Source organism: Blennius ocellaris, assembly GCF_963422515.1.
Source record: "Blennius ocellaris genome assembly, chromosome: 18".
Lineage (NCBI taxonomy): Eukaryota > Metazoa > Chordata > Actinopteri > Blenniiformes > Blenniidae > Blennius > Blennius ocellaris.
In genome coordinates, this window is record NC_137667.1 from 1,552,440 (window position 1) to 1,572,677 (window position 20,238).

The following is a 20,238-nucleotide window of genomic DNA, read 5'->3' on the forward strand; positions in this document are numbered from 1 at the left end:
GTTACTATTGTAGCATTACTATTGTAGCGTTATTATTGTAGTGTTATTATTGTAGTGTTACTATTGTAGCGTTACTCTTGTAGCATTACTATTGTAGCGTTATTATTGTAGTGTTATTATTGTAGTGTTACTATTGTAGCGTTACTCTTGTAGCATTACTATTGTAGCATTACTATTGTAGCGTTATTATTGTAGCGTTACTATTGTAGCATTACTATTGTAGCGTTATTATTGTAGTGTTATTATTGTAGTGTTACTATTGTAGCGTTACTCTTGTAGCATTACTATTGTAGCGTTATTATTGTAGTGTTATTATTGTAGTGTATCTATTGTAGCGTTACTCTTGTAGCATTATTATTGTAGCGTTACTATTGTAGCGTAACTATTGTAGAATTACTATTGTATCATTACTATTGTAGCGTTATTATTGTAGCGTTACTATTGTAGCATTACTATTGTAGCGTTATTATTGTAGCGTTACTATTGTAGCATTACTATTGTAGCATTACTATTGTAGCGTTACTAAGTAGTGTTCCTATTGTAGCGTTACTATTGTTGCGTTACTTAGTAGTGTTACTATTGTAGTGTTACTGTTGTTGCGTTACTTAGTAGTGTTGCTATTGTAGCGTTACTATTGTTGCGTTACTTAGTAGTGTTACTATTGTAGCGTTACTGTTGTTGCGTTACTTAGTAGTGTTACTATTGTAGCGTTACTGTTGTTGCGTTACTTAGTAGTGTTACTATTGTAGCGTTACTGTTGTTGCGTTACTTAGTAGTGTTACTATTGTAGCGTTACTGTTGTTGCGTTACTGTTGTTGCGTTGCTATTGTAGCGTTGCTGTTGTTGCATTACTTAGTAGTGTTACTATTGTAGCGTTACTGTTGTTGCGTTACTGTTGTTGCGTTACTATTGTAGCGTTACTGTTGTTGCGTTACTATTGTTGCGTTACTTAGTAGTGCTACTATTGTAGCGTTACTGTTGTTGCGTTGCTATTGTAGCGTTACTGTTGTTGCGTTACTGTTGTTGCGTTACTATTGTTGCGTTACTTAGTAGTGTTACTATTGTTGCGTTACTGTTGTTGCGTTACTTAGTAGTGTTACTATTGTTGCGTTACTTAGTAGTGTTACTATTGTAGCGTTACTATTGTTGCGTTACTTAGTAGTGTTGCTATTGTAGCGTTACTGTTGTTGCGTTACTGTTGTTGCGTTACTATTGTAGCGTTACTGTTGTTGCGTTACTATTGTTGCGTTACTTAGTAGTGCTACTATTGTAGCGTTACTGTTGTTGCGTTGCTATTGTAGCGTTACTGTTGTTGCGTTACTGTTGTTGCGTTACTATTGTAGCGTTACTGTTTTTGTGTTGCTATTGTAGCGTTACTGTTGTTGCGTTACTATTGTTGCGTTACTATTGTTGCGTTACTTAGTAGTGTTACTATTGTTGCGTTACTGTGGTTGCGTTACTTAGTAGTGTTACTATTGTTGCGTTACTTAGTAGTGTTACTATTGTAGCGTTATTATTGTTGCGTTACTTAGTAGTGTTACTATTGTAGCGTTACTATTGTTGCGTTACTTAGTAGTGTTGCTATTGTAGCGTTACTATTGTTGCGTTACTTAGTAGTGTTGCTATTGTAGCGTTACTGTTGTTGCGTTACTATTGTTGCGTTACTATTGTTGCGTTACTTAGTAGTGTTACTATTGTTGCGTTACTGTTGTTGCGTTACTTAGTAGTGTTACTATTGTTGCGTTACTTAGTAGTGTTACTATTGTAGCGTTATTATTGTTGCGTTACTTAGTAGTGTTACTATTGTAGCGTTGCTGTTGTTGCGTTACTTAGTAGTGTTGCTATTGTAGCGTTACTATTGTTGCGTTACTTAGTAGTGTTACTATTGTAGCGTTACTGTTGTTGCGTTACTTAGTAGTGTTACTATTGTAGCGTTACTTCATAGCTTTGAGTTTCTCCTCTTTACATCACAACACGTTTGCACGAAACATTGATCCTCAAACAGTTCATTCAAATGAAGAAAAAAAAATAACAATACGAAAATGGGAAGTGTGAATAGTTATCATCTGCGTCCTCGTGGACTTTCCTCGTCCACCCAAAAAACAAACAAAAAAAAAAACACGTCAGAGAAGTTTACAGTTGGAAAGATTGTCTCGGAATATTTTCCCCGAAAGGATGATTTTGAACGCCGACCTGAAGCGGCCGTAGAAAAGGGCGTAGATGACGGGGTTCAGCATGGAGTTGGACAGCGTGAGCCAGTTCAGGGTCTCAATAACGGCCACCGGCGTCGCTTGGACCATCAGAGGCTGAAAGACGATGCAGAGAAAGTACGGCGTCCAGCACAAGAGGAAGACGCCCATGACCGTCGCCAGGGTCCTGGTGGCCTTGCCCTCCGCCACGGCGCCCGGGCCGCCTCTTGCGTTCCGGATGCTGGCGACTTGCTTGTGCGCGACGAGCAGAATCTTGAGGTAGATGCTGAGCATGACCACGACGGGGATGTAGAAGGAGAACACGCACGCCAGAGTGGTGGATATCAGTGCGTCCGTCAGGCAGCCGCCTTCGCACTTCCCCTGGTTGAAGCCGGCGGCCGTGACGCCGACCCCGATCGCGGCGGCGGCCGTCCAGCTCGCCAGGACCATCGCCCCGACGACGCGCCCGCTCATCTTGCTCCCGTAGGTCAGCGGCCGGCACACGGCGTAGTACCGGTCCGCGGCGATGCAGCACAGGTTGAGGATGGAGGCGGTGCTCAGCGCCACGTCGAAGGCGCCGCGCACCTTGCAGGGGGCGCCGTCGTGGTGCCAGCAGGACGTCACGGTGAAGACCATGCTGAACGGGAAGACGACCACGCCCACCAGCAGGTCGGCCGCCGCCAGGGAGAGGACGAGGGAGTTGGTGGGGCTGCGGAGCCGCTTGAAGTACGTGACGGAGACCATCACCAGGAGGTTGCCGCACACCGTGGCGGCGGACAGCGCGCCGAGGACGACGTACAGCAGCACGCAGGCGGCGGACGGGTTGGCGGCGAAGACGTAGTCGCCCCCCCGGGACTCGTAGCACGGATGGACGTCACGGACCGTCCCGTTGGCGCCCGACTCCATGCCCCCGCCGTTCCTGCAATTCGGTTTCACATTGACACGTCGTTATACGCCGCTGCTCTCAGGAACCTTACAGGAAGTCCTTCCTCCCCGCGGCAATAAGACTTTTTAACTCTTCTCCCTCCGTCAGAGCCTCAATCATCACCTGGACTCAATTACATTGATACTTATATTATATCATATATTTCATATGGCATATTGCATGTACATATACATATATTTATACATGTGCAAGTACATGTATAAATATATGTATATGTACATGCAATATGCCATATGAAATATATGATATAATATAAGTATCAATGTATGTACATATACATATATTTATACATGTGCAAGTACACTATTACCATTGGTATTATAATTATTATTATTATTACTGATATATATATATACATATATATATATATATATATATATATATTGTTATTGTTATTTTATTGCTACCATATTGTTATTGTTATATTATTGCTACCACTATTAGTAGTACTACACACGAGTATTATACACTATTACACATTGTTTTTATCTGTATTATTATTATTATTATTATTATATAATGCCTACTTCTAATGGCTCTGCCACTGCACCTTACTATTTATTTATCTTGCTTTGATCTCCTGCTTATTTCTAAGAGCCCATGTTCCGTTCTGTGTTTTACTTTATGTCTCATACAGAGATATATTTATTTTTTACTCTTATTACTATTCTATTGTATTTTATAATATTCGTATGTACCAGATTGCTGCAACAAGAAAATTTCCCTTCGGGGATGAATCTATCTATCTATCTATCTATCTATCTATCTATCTATCTATCTATCTATCTATCTATCTCTCTATCTCTCTCTCTATCTATCTATCTATCTATCTATCTATCTATCTATCTATCTATCTCTCTATCTCTCTATCTCTCTATCTCTCTATCTCTCTATCTCTCTCTCTATCTCTCTATCTCTCTATCAAACATCATGTTACAAATACACCAGCTGCAGTGAGGCGTCATCGGATGAGACGGAAAGAAAAGACGTACCATGTGATCGGAGCTCGTCAGTGCGTCGGCGCCGTTGTGGGACTTCGCCCGCCGAGCTCAAACTACACAATATAAGCCGCTCCGCCTCATTAGCATAATTAATGCCGTCCTCTGTCGTTCAGTCGGATTGAATATGCATCCTGCTCTTTGCTCACACCGTAACCTTTCCAACGGTAGTCAAGGGGAACTTGGCCCTTTCGATTTGACGTAGGACTTTTTGTTCTAAACAACAGTGATGCAGATAAACATGATTGGAATTAAAGGCATTTCCCGTGTTTTTTTTGTTGTTGTTGTTTTTTTTAAAATCACAATCAGAAATACTTTAATATTAATAATCCCTTCAGGAAATTGTTGAACCACTGGATTTGGTTGAGGATTGTTGTTGTTGCGTTACTTAGTAGCGTTACTATTGGAGCATTACTTAGTAGCGTTACTATTGTAGCATTACTGTTGTTGTGTTACTTAGTAATGTTACTTAGTAATGTTACTACTGTAGCCTTGCTATTGTAGTGTTGCTACTGTGGTGTTACTATTGTAGCATTACTGTTGTTGTGTTACTTAGTAGTGTCACTATTGTAGTGTTACTATTGTAGTGTTACTACTGTAGCGTTACTTAGTAGCATACTATTGTAGCACTACTATTGTAGCGTTACTTAGTAGCGTTACTATTGTAGCGTTACTTTTGTTGGATTACTTAGTAACGTTACTATTGTAGCTTTACTGTTGTTCCGTTATTTAGTAGTGTTACTTTTGTAGCGTTTCTATCGTAGCATTACTATTGTAGCATTACTATTGTAGCGTTACTATTGTAGCAGTACTATTGTAGCGTTACTATTGTAGCGTTACTATTGTAGCGTTACTATTGTAGCGTTACTATTATAGCGTTACTATTGTAGCGTTACTATTGTAGCGGTACTATTGTAGCATTACTATTGTAGCGTTACTATTATAGAGTTACTATTGTAGCGGTACTATTGTAGCATTACTATTGTAGCATTACTATTGTAGCGTTACTATTGTAGCGGTACTATTGTAGCATTACTATTGTAGCGTTACTATTGTAGCATTACTATTGTAGCATTACTATTGTAGCGTTACTATTGTAGCGTTACTATTGTAGCATTGCTATTGTAGCATTACTAATGTAGCGTTACTATTGTAGCATTGCTATTGTAGCATTACTAATGTAGCATTACTATTGTAGCGTTGCTATTGTAGCATTGCTATTGTAGCGTTACTATTGTAGCGTTACTATTGTAGCGTTACTATTGTAGCAGTACTATTGTAGCATTACTATTGTAGCGTTACTATTGTAGCGTTACTATTATAGCGTTACTATTGTAGCGTTACTATTGTAGCGTTACTATTGTAGCGGTACTATTGTAGCATTACTATTGTAGCGTTACTATTGTAGCGTTACTATTGTAGCATTACTATTGTAGCGTTACTATTGTAGCGTTACTATTGTAGCGTTACTATTGTAGCGTTACTATTGTAGCATTACTATTGTAGCGTTACTATTGTAGCGTTACTATTGTAGCATTACTATTGTAGCATTACTATTGTAGCGTTACTATTGTAGCATTGCTATTGTAGCATTACTAATGTAGCGTTACTATTGTAGCATTGCTATTGTAGCATTACTAATGTAGCATTACTATTGTAGCGTTGCTATTGTAGCATTGCTATTGTAGCGTTACTATTGTAGCGTTACTATTGTAGCAGTACTATTGTAGCATTACTATTGTAGCGTTACTATTGTAGCGTTACTATTATAGCGTTACTATTGTAGCGTTACTATTGTAGCTGTACTATTGTAGCATTACTATTGTAGCGTTACTATTGTAGCGTTACTATTGTAGCGTTACTATTGTAGCATTACTATTGTAGCGTTACTATTGTAGCGTTACTATTGTAGCGTTACTATTGTAGCGGTACTATTGTAGCGGTACTATTGTAGCGTTACTATTGTAGCGGTACTATTGTAGCATTACTATTGTAGCGTTACTATTGTAGCGTTACTATTGTAGCATTACTATTGTAGCGTTACTATTGTAGCGTTACTATTGTAGCATTGCTATTGTAGCATTACTAATGTAGCATTACTATTGTAGCGTTGCTATTGTAGCATTGCTATTGTAGCATTACTAATGTAGCATTACTATTGTAGCGTTACTATTGTAGCATTACTATTGTAGCATTACTGTTGTCATCACCTCCTGCCCACCGGCCAATCAGATGAGCTCATTTCAGTGACGACAGCAAGGCAATCAGAAATACTTAATAATAATAATAATAACCACTGGATTTGGTCGGGGATCAAAACTACGAGTACACAGTTCTACGCTTTATGGAGATTTTACGACGGTCTTGTGTGGAGCAGAGTTCTTCTTCTACATTTGGTTTGTTATTGTTATTGTTTGTGGCCTTGTGTGATATTGAGATTATTACCATTTTATCTTCAGTCTTTCTATGCTCACCAGTGTTGCCACAGTAATTCCATGGTTTTAGGCAGAAATCAATGTTTTTTTAATGTGTCCATCCAAAAGTTCTGGGTGGGCGGGGCCTATTAGAAAACAAAAGTCATTACCGTAGTGTTTTTTTGTTTGTTTTTTTGTTTTTTTTTCATTACCGTAGTGTTACTATTGTGGTATTAGTAGTAATTACTGATTACTCATTAGTCCTTTAAATAGTAAGTCAGTTACTTAGTTAAAAGTAACTAAGTTAGAAAAAGAGCAACTTTTTTAGTTGTTTTCAGCTGCTAGCACCTCACACAGCCCCAACAGAAAAAAGGAAACCGGTTTTGCTTAAAAACTATGAAAAAAAGAAAGGGGGGGCGGGGCTTCTTGCCGATATATCTTTTTACAAAAACAAAAAATTACAAAAATAGTGTAACATCTCTGCAGTTGTGTTCTTGTTGCACTGATATGGCTTCGTGATGATATTTGTTGTTTCCGGTTCTTTTGCGTTACCTGAACGCACCGCAAGATCGAGCCGGCCTGTGATTGGCTGAGAGTGGAGCGCATATTGTGGAAGGAGGTTTTCAGATATTGATCAATATTGATCTGATAACAGGGACGGATGTCGTCAACGTGAGAGCGGCTCACTGGGTCTCCTCCTCCGGCCAGTCTGTTCTGAAATATACATATTAAAGGAAATCAGATATTATTATATTTGCAAAAAAAACCCTCAGTCACCTGTATCTGGTATCGTATTTTTATTCAGGATTAAAACAATTTGTCATCATCTGGAAATTGTTTTGAGTTTACGTGTCTAAAGTATCACTTCACATAAGTTGGACTCATTGTTTTATTGTGAAAGGCGTTGCGTCATGTGACCTCCACAGACGCATTAATGTCGGGGGTCAAATTCTGACCGAGGGCGGTTTTAAATGTCATTTTTGCCGATCGAGTGTTTTTAGATCAGCTTCTGTCAGTTTTCATTTTTATACTTCACACTTCAAAAATCACCTGGCGGGCCGGATTAGATGGTCTGGCGGGCCGCTTCTGGCCCCCGGGCCGCATGTTGGACACCCCTGGTTCAGACAATAGAGATCAAAGGAACGTATTTTCGATTATTACCAGAACGTTTCCAAGAAAATGGCGCAGCATCCGGATAAAGAGAAAATGACAGTAAATCCATCAAAAAGATGGGTTTCTTGATGATCAAACACACACACACACACACACACACACACACACACACACACACACACACACACACACACACACACACACACACACACACACACTTGGTATTCTCTTCCTGCTTTGATGCCATACAAGCAGCTCCACCTAATAGGCTGGAAAGATTATTTCATTATTTATTTTAATTTGGAGGGACAGTATAAATCTGGCGGTCGAGGCCATGAGCTCCCTGCTGGGAGAGGAAGTGCGGGCGAGCCGCTTCCCTTCACAGCTGAGCGCGCTCAGTACGACTAAACCAAGTCTTTGCCTTTGAGCCTTGTGAAGAGAACGAACGAACGCAGTCTGCCTTCTCATTCACACGACCAGATTTGCTCTATTGAAGGCAAAATGTGGTTTTTTTGTTGTTTTTTTTAATTCACTGCTGCTTTTGTTGATCTGACATGTTGAAGTCTGCGGACGGCGGCACGATGGAGGTCTTTAACGTCTCCGGGCACCTGATAAAGCCACAGGTGTGCTCGATTGAAAACGACAAGGCGTGTGTGTTGCTGTACGTCCTCCTGGCCTCGTTCACGGCCGTGATGATCGCGGGGAACCTCCTCGTCGTCGTCGCCATCTTATACTTCAAGCAGCTGCACACCCCGACCAACTACCTCATCCTCTCCCTGGCCGTGACCGACCTGCTGATCGGCGTCCTGGTCTTCCCTTTAAGCATCTTCGTGTCCTTCACGCCGTGCGACCTCGTCCACACGCTGCTCTGCAAAGTCGCCGGCAGCTTCGACTTCACGCTCGCCATGTCGTCCGTCCTGAACCTGTGCTGCATCTCCGTGGACAGGTACCACGCCGTGTGCCACCCGCTCCTGTACAGCAGCACGATCACGGACCGGTCGGCGGCGGCCATGGGCGTCGGGTCCTGGGCGGCCTCCGCCCTGTTCGGGGCGTTCTACCTGTGCTTGGACTGGTACTACGACGAGTGCGCGGGAGAGTGTTTCGCCATCATGATAGCCATCTGCCTCTTCGCGTTCTACATGCCCATCGGCGTTCTGATGAGCGTCTACTGCAAGATCTTCGCCGTGGCGCGGGCGCAGGCGCGCAGCATGAGGGACGCCGCGGGTCCGGCGTCCGGTCGGAGCGAGAGGAAGGCGACCAGGACGATGGCGGTGGTGGTGGGCCTGTTCCTGCTGTGCTGGCTGCCCCTCTTCGTCACCGTCCCCATTCAGAACGTGAGCGGCGTCGCCACGATGCTGCTCGAGCCGTTCAACTGGCTCGCCATGTCCAACTCCATGTTCAACCCCTTCATCTACGCCTTCTTCTACAAGTGGTTCCGCTCGGCCGGCTACATGATCGTGTCGGGGAAGGTCCTGCGAGGCGACCTGGCCCACGCCAAGCTGCGCTGAGTTGCAAGACGCTCGCCATAAAAGGTGGAGAAGGAAACGCGGCTCCGCTCTTTCACCGGTGCGTCGAGATCCGACCGCGTACAACCCGTCCTCCGGCCTTACAACCCGGTGTGCGGACGGCGGAAAACAAAGAAACAGATCAAAGCAGAGAGAGTCAGAGTCGCCGGTTCACCTCGAATCTGCAAAAGGAAAAAAGACAAGGAAGCAGTTTGCTGATTGAAAAATGTTTTATATATTTTCTCCCCTGAAAGTCAAATCACTTCACAGTTATCAATCACACATATGAAGAGTTGGTATTATTGATTATTGACTCTGGAAGGTCGACGACTTTAGATTCTGAAGACAATAAGGCCAAAAAGTCAATAAGGCCCCGAAGGAGTGTTTGGGTTTATTCTTTTAGAATGGCAGGTTTCCATTCATTTTTAATTAAAAGAAATTACACAAAAAAACAAAAACAAAAGGTGTAGCTAAAGAAATGATATATATTTTAGCTTATGGACTTACAAAACTCCTTTCAACTTTTGTTTGAAAGCAGCTCTTGATGTCTGCAAAAGGAAATAAGACAAGGAAGCAGTTTGCTGATTTAAACATTTTTATATATTTTCTCCCCCGAAAGTCAAATCACTTCACAGTTATCAATCACACATATGAAGAGTTGGTATTATTGATTTTTTCAAAACAAAACGTCGTCACATTAAAACACAGATGAAGGTTTAAGATGCTGACAAAACGATTGTGTGGATGTTTTCAAGAGACGCAGTAATGCAGTCTGTGGCAGACGTCATTAAACCACTGAATATTATCAATATTATCAATATTATCAATATTACATCATGTTAATAGAGAGATGGTAAAGTTTCATCCTTGTGCTTTTCTTGCTAAAAGAGACTCTGGAAGGTCGACGACTTTAGATTGTGAAGACAACGAAGTCAATAAGACCCTGAAGGAGTGTTTGGCTTTATTCCTTTAGAATGGCGTGTTTCCATTAATTTTTAATTAAAAGAAATTGTACAAAACCAAAAAAAACCAAAAGGTGTAACTAAAAAAATGATATATATTTTAGTTTATGGACTTACAAAACTCCTTTCAACTTTTGTTTTAAAGCAGCTCTTGATGTCATTGTTTTTCCACAAAGTTCTCTGTGTTGTTCCAACGTTCCCCCCGGAACCATTCCAAGTGTAAACATTACATAACTGCCTCATGACGGATGAGTTTGCTCGTTAGTTGAGTGGAACCGGACCTGCGTTTGCCTCCGGGATCGAACTCGTTCACACCTCTAATGAGGTCGTTGTCGACTTTCATTGCATCAGCTGGTAAACATGAGACTGAATGTTGTGATGCAACAGACTTGTGTTTTATGAATATTAACTTTTCTTTTATTTCACTTGTTGGTTTATTTGGACGGGACAGTGCATGTTGATGAACAAAGCCTCTCTTCACGAGGTTAATTTCTACCCGTTGTCCAACATAAAACCAGACAAGGTTGCCAACATATAAAAACATATAACGACAAAGATGATAAAATAATTCCTCATAAAACCCGAGAATAAAGTGAACAAATTAAAGTGCTTACTCAGCAGTCTGGCATATTTTATAACTGTTTTACAAGCATGATTGTTCTAATGATCACAAGTCTGGTTGTTGATCTGGTCTTTTTTCATATATATATTCTGAAAAGTGACATTTATTATAACCTGGAGGTCGTTAAGAAAATAAAACATCCAAAGTATGTATTACCAGTGTGATGAAAATCTTCCTGAAGTCACCATTGTTACATTATTTATGGATGGAACATGACGTTGGTATCTTTGACCACGAACCAGGGACAGCTCCTGGTGCTGAACCCAGATTTCAGAACCAGGGACCGCTCCTGGTGCTGAACCCAGATTTCAGCACCAGGAGCTGTCCCTGGTTCTGGACACATATTTCAGCACCAGGGACAGCTCCTGGTTCTGAACTCAGATTTCAGAACCAGGGATAGCTCCTGGTTCCGGACCCAGATTTCAGAACCAGGGATAGCTCCTGGTTCCGGACCCAGATTTCAGAATCAGGGACAGCTCCTGGTTTTGGACCCAGATTTCAGCACCAGGGACAGCTCCTGGTTCTGAACCCACATTTCAGAACCAGGGACAGCTCCTGGTTCCGGACCCAGATTTCAGAACCAGGGACAGCTCCTGGTTCCGGACCCAGATTTCAGAACCAGGGACAGCTCCTGGTTCCAGCCCCAGATTTCAGCACCAGAGACAGCTCCTGGTTCTGGACTCAGATTTCAGTACCAGGGACAGCTCCTGGTTCTGGACTCAGATTTCAGTACCAGGGACAGCTCTTGCTTCCGGACCCAGATTTCAGCACCAGGGACAGCTCCTGGTTCTGGACACATATTTCAGAACCAGGGACAGCTCCTGGTTCTGGACACATATTTCAGTACCAGGGACAGCTCCTGGTTCTGGACTCAGGTTTCAGCACCAGGGACCGCTCCTGGTTCTGAACCCAGATTTCAGCAAAATATTTCCCCCCAATATTGTGGTGATTGTTTTACATCATCGTGATTCAAAAATAAGTCAAAGATTTATAGTTTGGACTTGAACTTGACCTGCTTCAATTAAAAAAAAAACACTGAAAGAATGACTCTTTAAATGTCGTCAATTGTTTTTCTAGTGTGAATCCAGATCGAGCGTACAAACGGGATCTTGTGCACAACGTTTCGGGATATTTTGAGAGTTTCCGTGTGTCAACAGACCAAAGGACCATGAAATTTAAATGTTGAAAGATGAGATACGACTGCTGCGTAAAGGGCGAATTTCCTTCAGGACAGTATTAAACGTATGAGAGATGAGCATCAAAACTGAAACTGGATCCTGAAAACTAATTTTCTGGTACAGGAACTTTAAAGTTTACATTTAAAGGCTATTATGTCACTATTTGACCATTCTAACCCACTCAACGTGAGAAATGGATTGTGGTTATGTGTCCCCCTCTGAATTAGATTAGATTAGATTAGAAGCTTTATTGTCATTGTACATAGTACAACGAAATTGCGGTGTAGCTACAGTAGACACACAGTGACATACAATAGAACACAGGCAGCCATTCTCACATTCAACATCGCATTCATCTCAGCAGACACACCATATATACAGAATAACCTAAACATTCACACGCACATTCAGCTCTCACACACACCCAGATGAGTGAGAAAGTGAGGGACATTAGTGCAGTAAGGTAAAAAAAAAAGAAACAGTGCAGTGCAGGCTATAATACCGATAATAAGTTACAGAAAAGATAAAAAACTAGCTACTTGAGGTACCTTGGCTGAATGAGTATGTGCAGTTTGAGCACAGGGTACATGTTAATGCACAGAATATAGTATATGTTCGTATATGAATCATTAAAAAGTAGCGTAAAGTATTTCAAAACTGTACTCAATACTTGAAAAGCTGAGGGGTTTTTCTCTGACGTCGCCTCTCATTGGACGGTTCTGGTTCAGGGGGAGGAGTTATGCAAAGGTCAGCGGTCCTGATTTGTGTACTTGAAGTCGCCGTCAGTAAGCGTGACTTCACAGTCGCCATCATGTAGCTTTGAGCAGCAGCTGTCCTCCTCTCTGTTCTGTGAAATCAGCAACGAGGGGACCCGAGGAAACATGGAGGCCGGGAGGATCCCCAACGGCACCGCCAACGCCACGGCCTGTCACGAGGCGGCGAGCGCCGCCTGCCTCATGGCCATCGCGCCGTCCGCCACGCGTCTGTTTGTGTACATGTTCGTCGGCAGCTCGGTGTCGATCCTGACGATCGGCGGCAACCTTCTGGTGATCACCTCCGTCGTCTACTTCAAGCAGCTCCACACGCCGACCAACTGCCTCATCCTCTCGCTGGCGGTGGCCGACCTGCTGGTCGGCGCCCTGGTGCTGCTGTTCAACATGGCGCTGTCCGCCGGCTCCTGCCTGTACTTCGGCGACCTGATCTGCAAGATGCGGCGGAGCTTCGACATTTCGCTCATGACGACGTCGATCCTCAACCTCTGCTGCATTTCCATCGACCGGTACCGCGCCGTGTGCCGGCCCCTGACCTACGGATCCAAGGGCGGCGGCTCCGTCGTCGCCCTCATGATCGCGGCGAGCTGGACGGCGTCGGCCGTCTCCGGGTTCGGCATCACGTTCGTGGGCCTGCGAGACTTCGTCTGCGAGGGACGCTGTTTCGTCTTCCACATCCCCAACTCCAACGTCGCCGGCGCCCTCGTGTCGTTCTACATCCCGGCCGCCGTGATGCTCTGCGTCTACCTGAGGGTCCTCGCCGTGGCGCGGGGGCAGGCCAGCCGCATCCGGAACGCGGCCCGCCGGGGGAAACGGTCGGCGCCGGGAGTCAGCAAGATGGAGAGAAAGGCCACAAAGACGCTGGCGGTGGTCGTGGGGGTTTTCCTCTTCTGCTGGACTCCGTTCTTTCTCTCCATCACCTTCAACCCCGTGAGCGACTTCCTCGTCCCGCCGCCGCTCACCGAGACCTTGGTCTGGCTGGGCTGGTCCAACTCCATGCTCAACCCGCTGGTGTACGGCTTCTTCTACAGCTGGTTCCGCTCGGCCTTCGGGATGATCGCCTCCGGCAAGATCTTTCGTGGGAATTTGACGAACGCAAAACTGTTTTGACCGAGTGACTCGGCAGAACACAACGCAGCGTTCTCCGTGGAACACAAAAATGGACGTTACCTCAAAACCGCCATTGCTTTATAATTACGATGCTACTTCATATGACAGCAGTCACATCCTGTTCAAAGGGTTTTTTGTCGTCGTTGTTGTTTTGTGCATTTACTTTTCTTTTCTTCTTTTATTTATTTCTGAATAGATGAAAATGACAAGGTATATAACCTCTTTTAAGTGTTTCTTTGTTGCAGCACAGAGTATACGTGATGAAAATCTATACATTTTCACACTTAGCACTCAAAACCACTGCAATTTCAACATTAAGTCACTTTTAATGATACATTCTGGTACAAAATGTCTCTTATAACAAAGTTTCTTACAAACTCCTGCTGGCATGGCTTTGAGACAAACGATAGTTTGCTGTATTTCATTGCAGCATCACTGGTATTTCGGCTCGGCTCTCAGTGTTGTGTTGTGTCCGCTTCTCTGACGAAATCACTTTGAAAAAAATATCTGAATTTTATTCTAAATCTTTCAAATGTGCCTGGTTGTTTGGCGCACAGTCCTGGTGTTCTACCGCCTCTCGGCAATAACGTGAGGAGATGTAATACCTTCCAAGACATTCTGTGTTTCTTTATTTGTGGGCTGCAGGGATTCTCCATCGACTCCGTGATGGACGTGGAACGTTGTGGGAATGTTCTCGGGTTTGACACACAGGAGACGTATCTCATTTAGCCAACGTCGAGTCTGTACTTGGAGGTTTTGTTCGTCGATTATTCTGAAATGAAAACATGAAAGAACACGTTGTATAGCAGTGGTCGGGGCCAAATGGAACCCCGACAAACATCCCCGACTGAATAACGTCCGTCTGTTTGTCTCAACTGTGAGAAACACAAGAGGGTCTTTTCATTTTAAAAGTGTAAAAAGGTGAAAACAATAAAGTTGAACATCCTTCATACATCTTTGATTCCTCTTTTTTCCCCCCGATTGGACGATGAAGAAGTGTAGAAATGTAAAACAAAGAGATGAACACAGACCTGAAATTCACCCCAAATTCCTGCACTTGCTTGAGTGTTTGTCAGATTAAAGGTCCCACATTCTGCTGAATTCCCTTCATAGGTAACACGTGTCTCAATAAACAGTCTACGAGGCTCCAGAAGGGAAGAAAGTCCCGTCATCTCCCTCATTTGCTTCAATTTGTCTTGAACGTCATTTTCAAATTTTCCCTTCATGACATCATGTGGGGGGAAATAACCACGACCACACTCCCACAGGAAAATAGAAACAATACTGAATTAATAAATTTAGTATAATATGAAAAACTGAAGTGGTTAGCGGGAGCTAGCACTAGCTACTTGGTAATAACTGTAACAACCCAAACGACCAAACTCAGAATGATATTCTGACACAGAATATTTGTAACTAATCATTCTGAAATATCCCGCTGCAGAGTCAGCTGCTCCTTCTGAGTCAGATTCTGCATTCAAACTGCATTTTCACGAGCCGCAGTGATAAGTCCAATTTAAACGGCACCTGGTACCAGGGTTGCCAGATCTGACTCGGTGTTTTCAGCCCAAACACAACATAAAACCAGCTCATCACAATAAATACCAGCCCAAATCTCAATCTTGATAGAAATCCGTGTTAAATCCATTAAACATGTCATGAGCACACGACTGCACTAAATAAACAAACAAAAACAAAAGATAAGAAGCAACAAGTGCTCTGAGAAGACCAGTTGGACGGAAACCCGTCAAATCTGGCAACACTGATGTTGTCCATGAAAGTGGCGTGGAGTCGGCGTGGGCCTGTTCTCGGTAGAGCTCACGAGAGGGACTTTTAGACTGGCTGGTGTATCTTGTTGGTTTAGAAGTCTAGAAAAGCTCCTGTTTTTTAATCGCATTTACCCGATATTGACAGACCCCATTTCTGATCAAACATAATAAAGATTTTTTATTTTATTTTATTTTATTTTATTTTATTTTATTTTATTTTATTTTATTTTATTTATTTTTTTTTGTTTTGTTTTGTTTTGTTTTGTTTTGTTTTGTTTTATTTTATTTTATTTTATTTTATTTTATTTTATTTTATTTTATTTTATTTTATTTTATTTTATTTTATTTTATTTTATTTTATTTTATTTTATTTTATTTTATTTTATTTTGTTTTATTTTGTTTTGTTTTGTTTTGTTTTGTTTTGTTTTGTTTTGTTTTGTTTTATTTTATTTTATTTTATTTTATTTTATTTTATTTTATTTTATTTTATTTTATTTTATTTTATTTTATTTTATTTTATTTTATTTTATTTTATTTTATTTTATTTTATTTTATTTTATTTTATTTTATTTTATTTTATTTTGTTTTGTTTTGTTTTGTTTTGTTTTGTTTTGTTTTGTTTTGTTTTGTTTTGTTTTGTTTTGTTTTGTTTTGTTTTGTTTTGTTTTGTTTTGTTTTGTTTTGTTTTGTTTTGTTTTGTTTTGTTTTGTTTTGTTTTGTTTTGTTTTGTTTTGTTTTGTTTTGTTTTGTTTTGTTTTGTTTTGTTTTGTTTTGTTTTGTTTTGTTTTGTTTTTTTGATTTGATTTGATTTGATTGGTTTATTTATTTGTTAATTGGTTTATTGGTTTATTGGTTTGTTTGTATGTATTTTTCTAACTTTTCACCCATAAAACTATCCATCAGAATTGCAAGAAATCTTCGGTGATGATTTGTCGTCGTGGCAAACAGTTTTAGAATAAATGACCATACAAAGCGCATCTCTCGGGTGAGGGATAAATAAATAAATACATTTTTAAAAAATTTATCAATGAATTGATAAATAAATAAACCTTGTTAGCCAACTTTGTTGTTTGTCCAACTTTTGTTGACAAAGTTAAAATGGTGTCAAGTGTCTCAAGAGTTTGTCTTTAAATGTCATGTCAAAATAAGAGTAAAAACAAAAAGTAAACTAGGAACTCTTGAACAAAAAGTGAAACATCAATTAGTCGTCGCCATGAGAACCGGCGGCCGTCATCAATCAAAACCTCCAAAACAAGCGTCCAGTGATTCCCGAGATACCGCGATGCAAATGATCCCGCCATAATAAAAGGCGAGGATCAGCCCGCCGCCACAGCCAGGAGGGACATCGACCAGCACACATGTGACTTGGCACACACCTACACACACACACACCTACACACACACACACACCCACACACACCTAACAGAAACCCTCTCTCTCCAGGAACCGCCGGCGTTCTGCTCATGTCTCCACACCTGCTTGTTGATTAACGCCGTCGCCGCACACTTCACCGGCAATTCGTGCATGGAACCCGAGTCGACCCTCAACGGGACCCGCGGCGTCTTTTGCAACGTCTCCGCGCAAACCGTCGCCACCTCGTACTTGCTGTGCGCGTTCGTGGGCTCCCTGTCGGTGGCGGTGGCGTGCGGCAACGTCCTGGTCGTCGTCTCCATCATGTACTTCAGGCAGCTGCACACGCCCACCAACTCCCTCATCCTGTCGCTGGCCGTGGCCGACCTGCTGGTGGGCGTCGTGGTCCTGCCGTTCAGCACGCTGCTCTCCGTCGCCTCCCCCTGCTGGGACCTCGCCGGCGTCCTCTGCAAGGTGCGCGGCGTCTTCGACATGCTGCTCTGCACCTCCTCCATCCTCAACCTGTGCTTCATCTCCGTCGACAGATACTTCGTGGTGTGCCGGCCGCTAGCGTACCGGGCGAGAATGAGCGCGCGGGTCACCGGGGCCATGATCCTGGTGAGCTGGGCCGTCCCCGCCGCGCTGGCCCTGGGCGTGGCGCTCCGCGGCGGGCCCGGCGCCCCGGCGGGAAGCGACGCGCGGTGTCCCATCTATCAGAACACCAGGTCCACCCTGGCCGTCGCCGTGTTCGCCTTCTACCTGCCGGCGACCGTCATCCTGTCCATCTACGCCAAGATCCTGACGGTGGCGCGGCGGCAGGCGCGCAGCATCCGGGCGGCGGCGGCGGCGAAGCCCGGCGGCGGCGGCGGCGGCGGCGGCGCCGCCACGAGCAAGGCGGAGAGGAAGGCCACCAAGACGCTGGCCGTGGTCGTCGGCGTGTTCCTGGCGTGCTGGACGCCGTTCTTCCTCTCCATCACCTGCCACTCGTTGACCGACTACTCGCTGCCGGCCGCCGCGCTGGAGACGCTCAAGTGGCTGGGCTGGTCCAACTCCATGCTCAACCCGCTGGTGTACGGCTTCTTCTACCGCTGGTTCAGGGCCGCGCTCAAGATGATCGCCTCCGGCAAGGTCTTCAGAGCCGACTGTTCCAACTCCAAGCTGTTCTGACCGCCGCCGGCCTCGCTGACGTACACGCGTCTGTTTTCTTAGACCAGTTCCACAAACGCTCACGGTTTTGTCCCTTTTTTTTTTTGGTAAAACATTTCGTGACACGATCGCTGAGAAGTCTTCGCGTTTATCTGCATCGAGTTCATATCTTCACGGTTCTCGTCGTTGTTTTCTGCTTGAATAAATTAATCTTGAGTGACTTTAAATGCTCTGACTTTGACTGTCAAAAGTTCCCTGACGGCTGATTGAGAAAGTGAATTTGTTTTACTCTGAAAAGCCGAATTTGACGAAGTAATTCTGCAGCAAAACCAGCGGGTTGCCATGTTGGCTGACCGGGAGCCACCAAACTGCTAAAGCTGGAGGAAATACTGGTCAAATATTAATGTATACTCTTTCTGTGTGTGTGTGTGTGTGTGTGTGTGTGTGTGTGTGTGTGTGTGTGTGTGTGTGTGTGTGTGTGTGTGTGTGTGTGTGTGTGTGTGTGTGTGTGTGTGTACATGCAGGGCAAATAATAAAAAAAAAAAACCAGGTCTTTAGGCCCCAGTAGATGAAAAGGATTATGTTTTTGAGCTCTACAATTTCATTATTTATATATAATATATATGGGTGTGTGTGTGTGTGTGTGTGTGTGTGTGTGTGTGTGTGTGTGTGTGTGTGTGTGTGTGTGTGAGACAGACTGTATGACCGGAATGAACCAAACGCCACTTGCGTTATGAAAGAAACACTTTGCTTTAATTTAAGAGAACATAACTGAATATACATAAAGAAATACATACAAAATAACGACGGTACCAAATCTAATAGAATATATAAATACAGGTATGGTTGAATTGAGTGTCGAATGCAGTAAAACACTCTTTCACCCCCCAGTTTTTTCAATTGGCACATAAGCAAACAAAGTCCTATCGGCCGCAGTACGGATGATTCATCCAAGGTTCATAGTTACTTTTCTTACATTGGGAGAATCACGGCGGGGACATCGTGTCTCCTCGATACAGTACCGTGTATTTGAAATGAAGATGGTTAACAACTCCCTGGAGCCAGATCGGACTCGCCACTTTGAGCTCGGCCGTCTTCGTCTGACCGCTGCCTGCAGGAAGTTCACATCCAGCAGAGGGCAGTGACACGCCGGGGGTGCGTTGAGTCTGCCCACAGTCAAAGAAGTGGGTTTAACAGTATGTGGCTCTGTGGAGTCAGAGGTTCCAAATAACATTATCAATTAAATCAGAACAAAACTCACACAAAGAGCCTCCGTCCACGTAGATGGAGACTCGAGGTCTCACGGTCTCACGGTCAGGCGTGGCGTTGACGTAGTCCCTCCCTGCTCTGGCCACTCTCTCCTCGTGAGAAACATGGCGGCCATGACCCCCCCCCCCCCCCCCCCCCCCCTCTGATAATGTGCGGAAACCTCCTCGTCATAACCTCCGTCATGTATTTCAAAAAAGCTTCACACCCCCACCAAACGTACGGTTGAGAGGTGATTCAGCACCGGGGCGGCCCCCCCCGGGGAGAGGGTTGTCCAGACCGCCGTCCGTTGCCACCGCCGCCCCCACCTGTTCAGGGCAGCCGCCGCCGCCGCCGCCGCCGCCGCCACCGCCATCACCGCCATCACCGCCATCACCGCCGCCGCCGCCGCCTCCACCTCCACCACCACCGCCACCTCCACCCCCACCTCCACCGCCACCTCCACCGCCGCCGCCACCGCCGCCGCCACCGCCACCACCGCCGCCGCCACCGCCGCCTCCACCTCCACCACCACCGCTACCTCCACCGCCACCGCCGCCCCCACCTGTTCAGGGCCGTCGCCGCCACCACCACCGCCACCACCACCGCCACCACCACCGCTGCCGCCGCCTCCACCTCCACCGCCACCACCACCGCCGCCGCCGCCGCCGCCGCCGCCTCCACCTCCACCGCCACCACCACCGCCGCCGCCGCCGCCACCTCCACCTCTACCGCCACCGCCACCGCCACCACCACCGCCACCGCCACCGCCGCCTCCCCCCATCGTGGACTCGGCAGTCACCTCCGCCCTCTGGCTCGACTCCGTCCTCCATGACTGCGGCTACTGTGTTTTCATTGATCCCATTTTGATCCTGACGGAGACAAACGAAGACGATAATAATATGTTTCTTGATGGATA

General features: G+C 44.4%; 3 protein-coding genes across 3 annotated transcripts; 2 read left to right on the forward strand and 1 right to left on the reverse strand.

Moving 5' to 3' along the window:
- Positions 1–2,123: 2,123 nt before the first annotated feature.
- LOC308143227 (trace amine-associated receptor 1-like) lies at positions 2,124–3,095 on the reverse strand (the record flags this gene model as incomplete). The annotated part of the gene is made up of 1 exon (XM_080513966.1): positions 2,124–3,095. The coding sequence occupies one exon, from the start codon at positions 3,093–3,095 to the stop codon at positions 2,124–2,126; it is 972 nt and encodes a 323-aa protein (XP_080370092.1).
- A 5,119-nt stretch (positions 3,096–8,214) lies between these two features.
- On the forward strand, positions 8,215–9,168 carry LOC308143228 (trace amine-associated receptor 5-like; the record flags this gene model as incomplete). Its single annotated transcript, XM_080513967.1, has 1 exon — positions 8,215–9,168. One exon carries the CDS (start codon positions 8,215–8,217, stop codon positions 9,166–9,168), a length of 954 nt encoding a protein of 317 aa, XP_080370093.1.
- A 3,640-nt stretch (positions 9,169–12,808) lies between these two features.
- LOC308143229 (uncharacterized protein) lies at positions 12,809–18,095 on the forward strand (the record flags this gene model as incomplete). Its single annotated transcript, XM_080513968.1, has 3 exons — positions 12,809–13,792; positions 17,022–17,732; positions 17,823–18,095. 3 exons carry the CDS (start codon positions 12,809–12,811, stop codon positions 18,093–18,095), a joined length of 1,968 nt encoding a protein of 655 aa, XP_080370094.1.
- Positions 18,096–20,238: the final 2,143 nt, after the last annotated feature.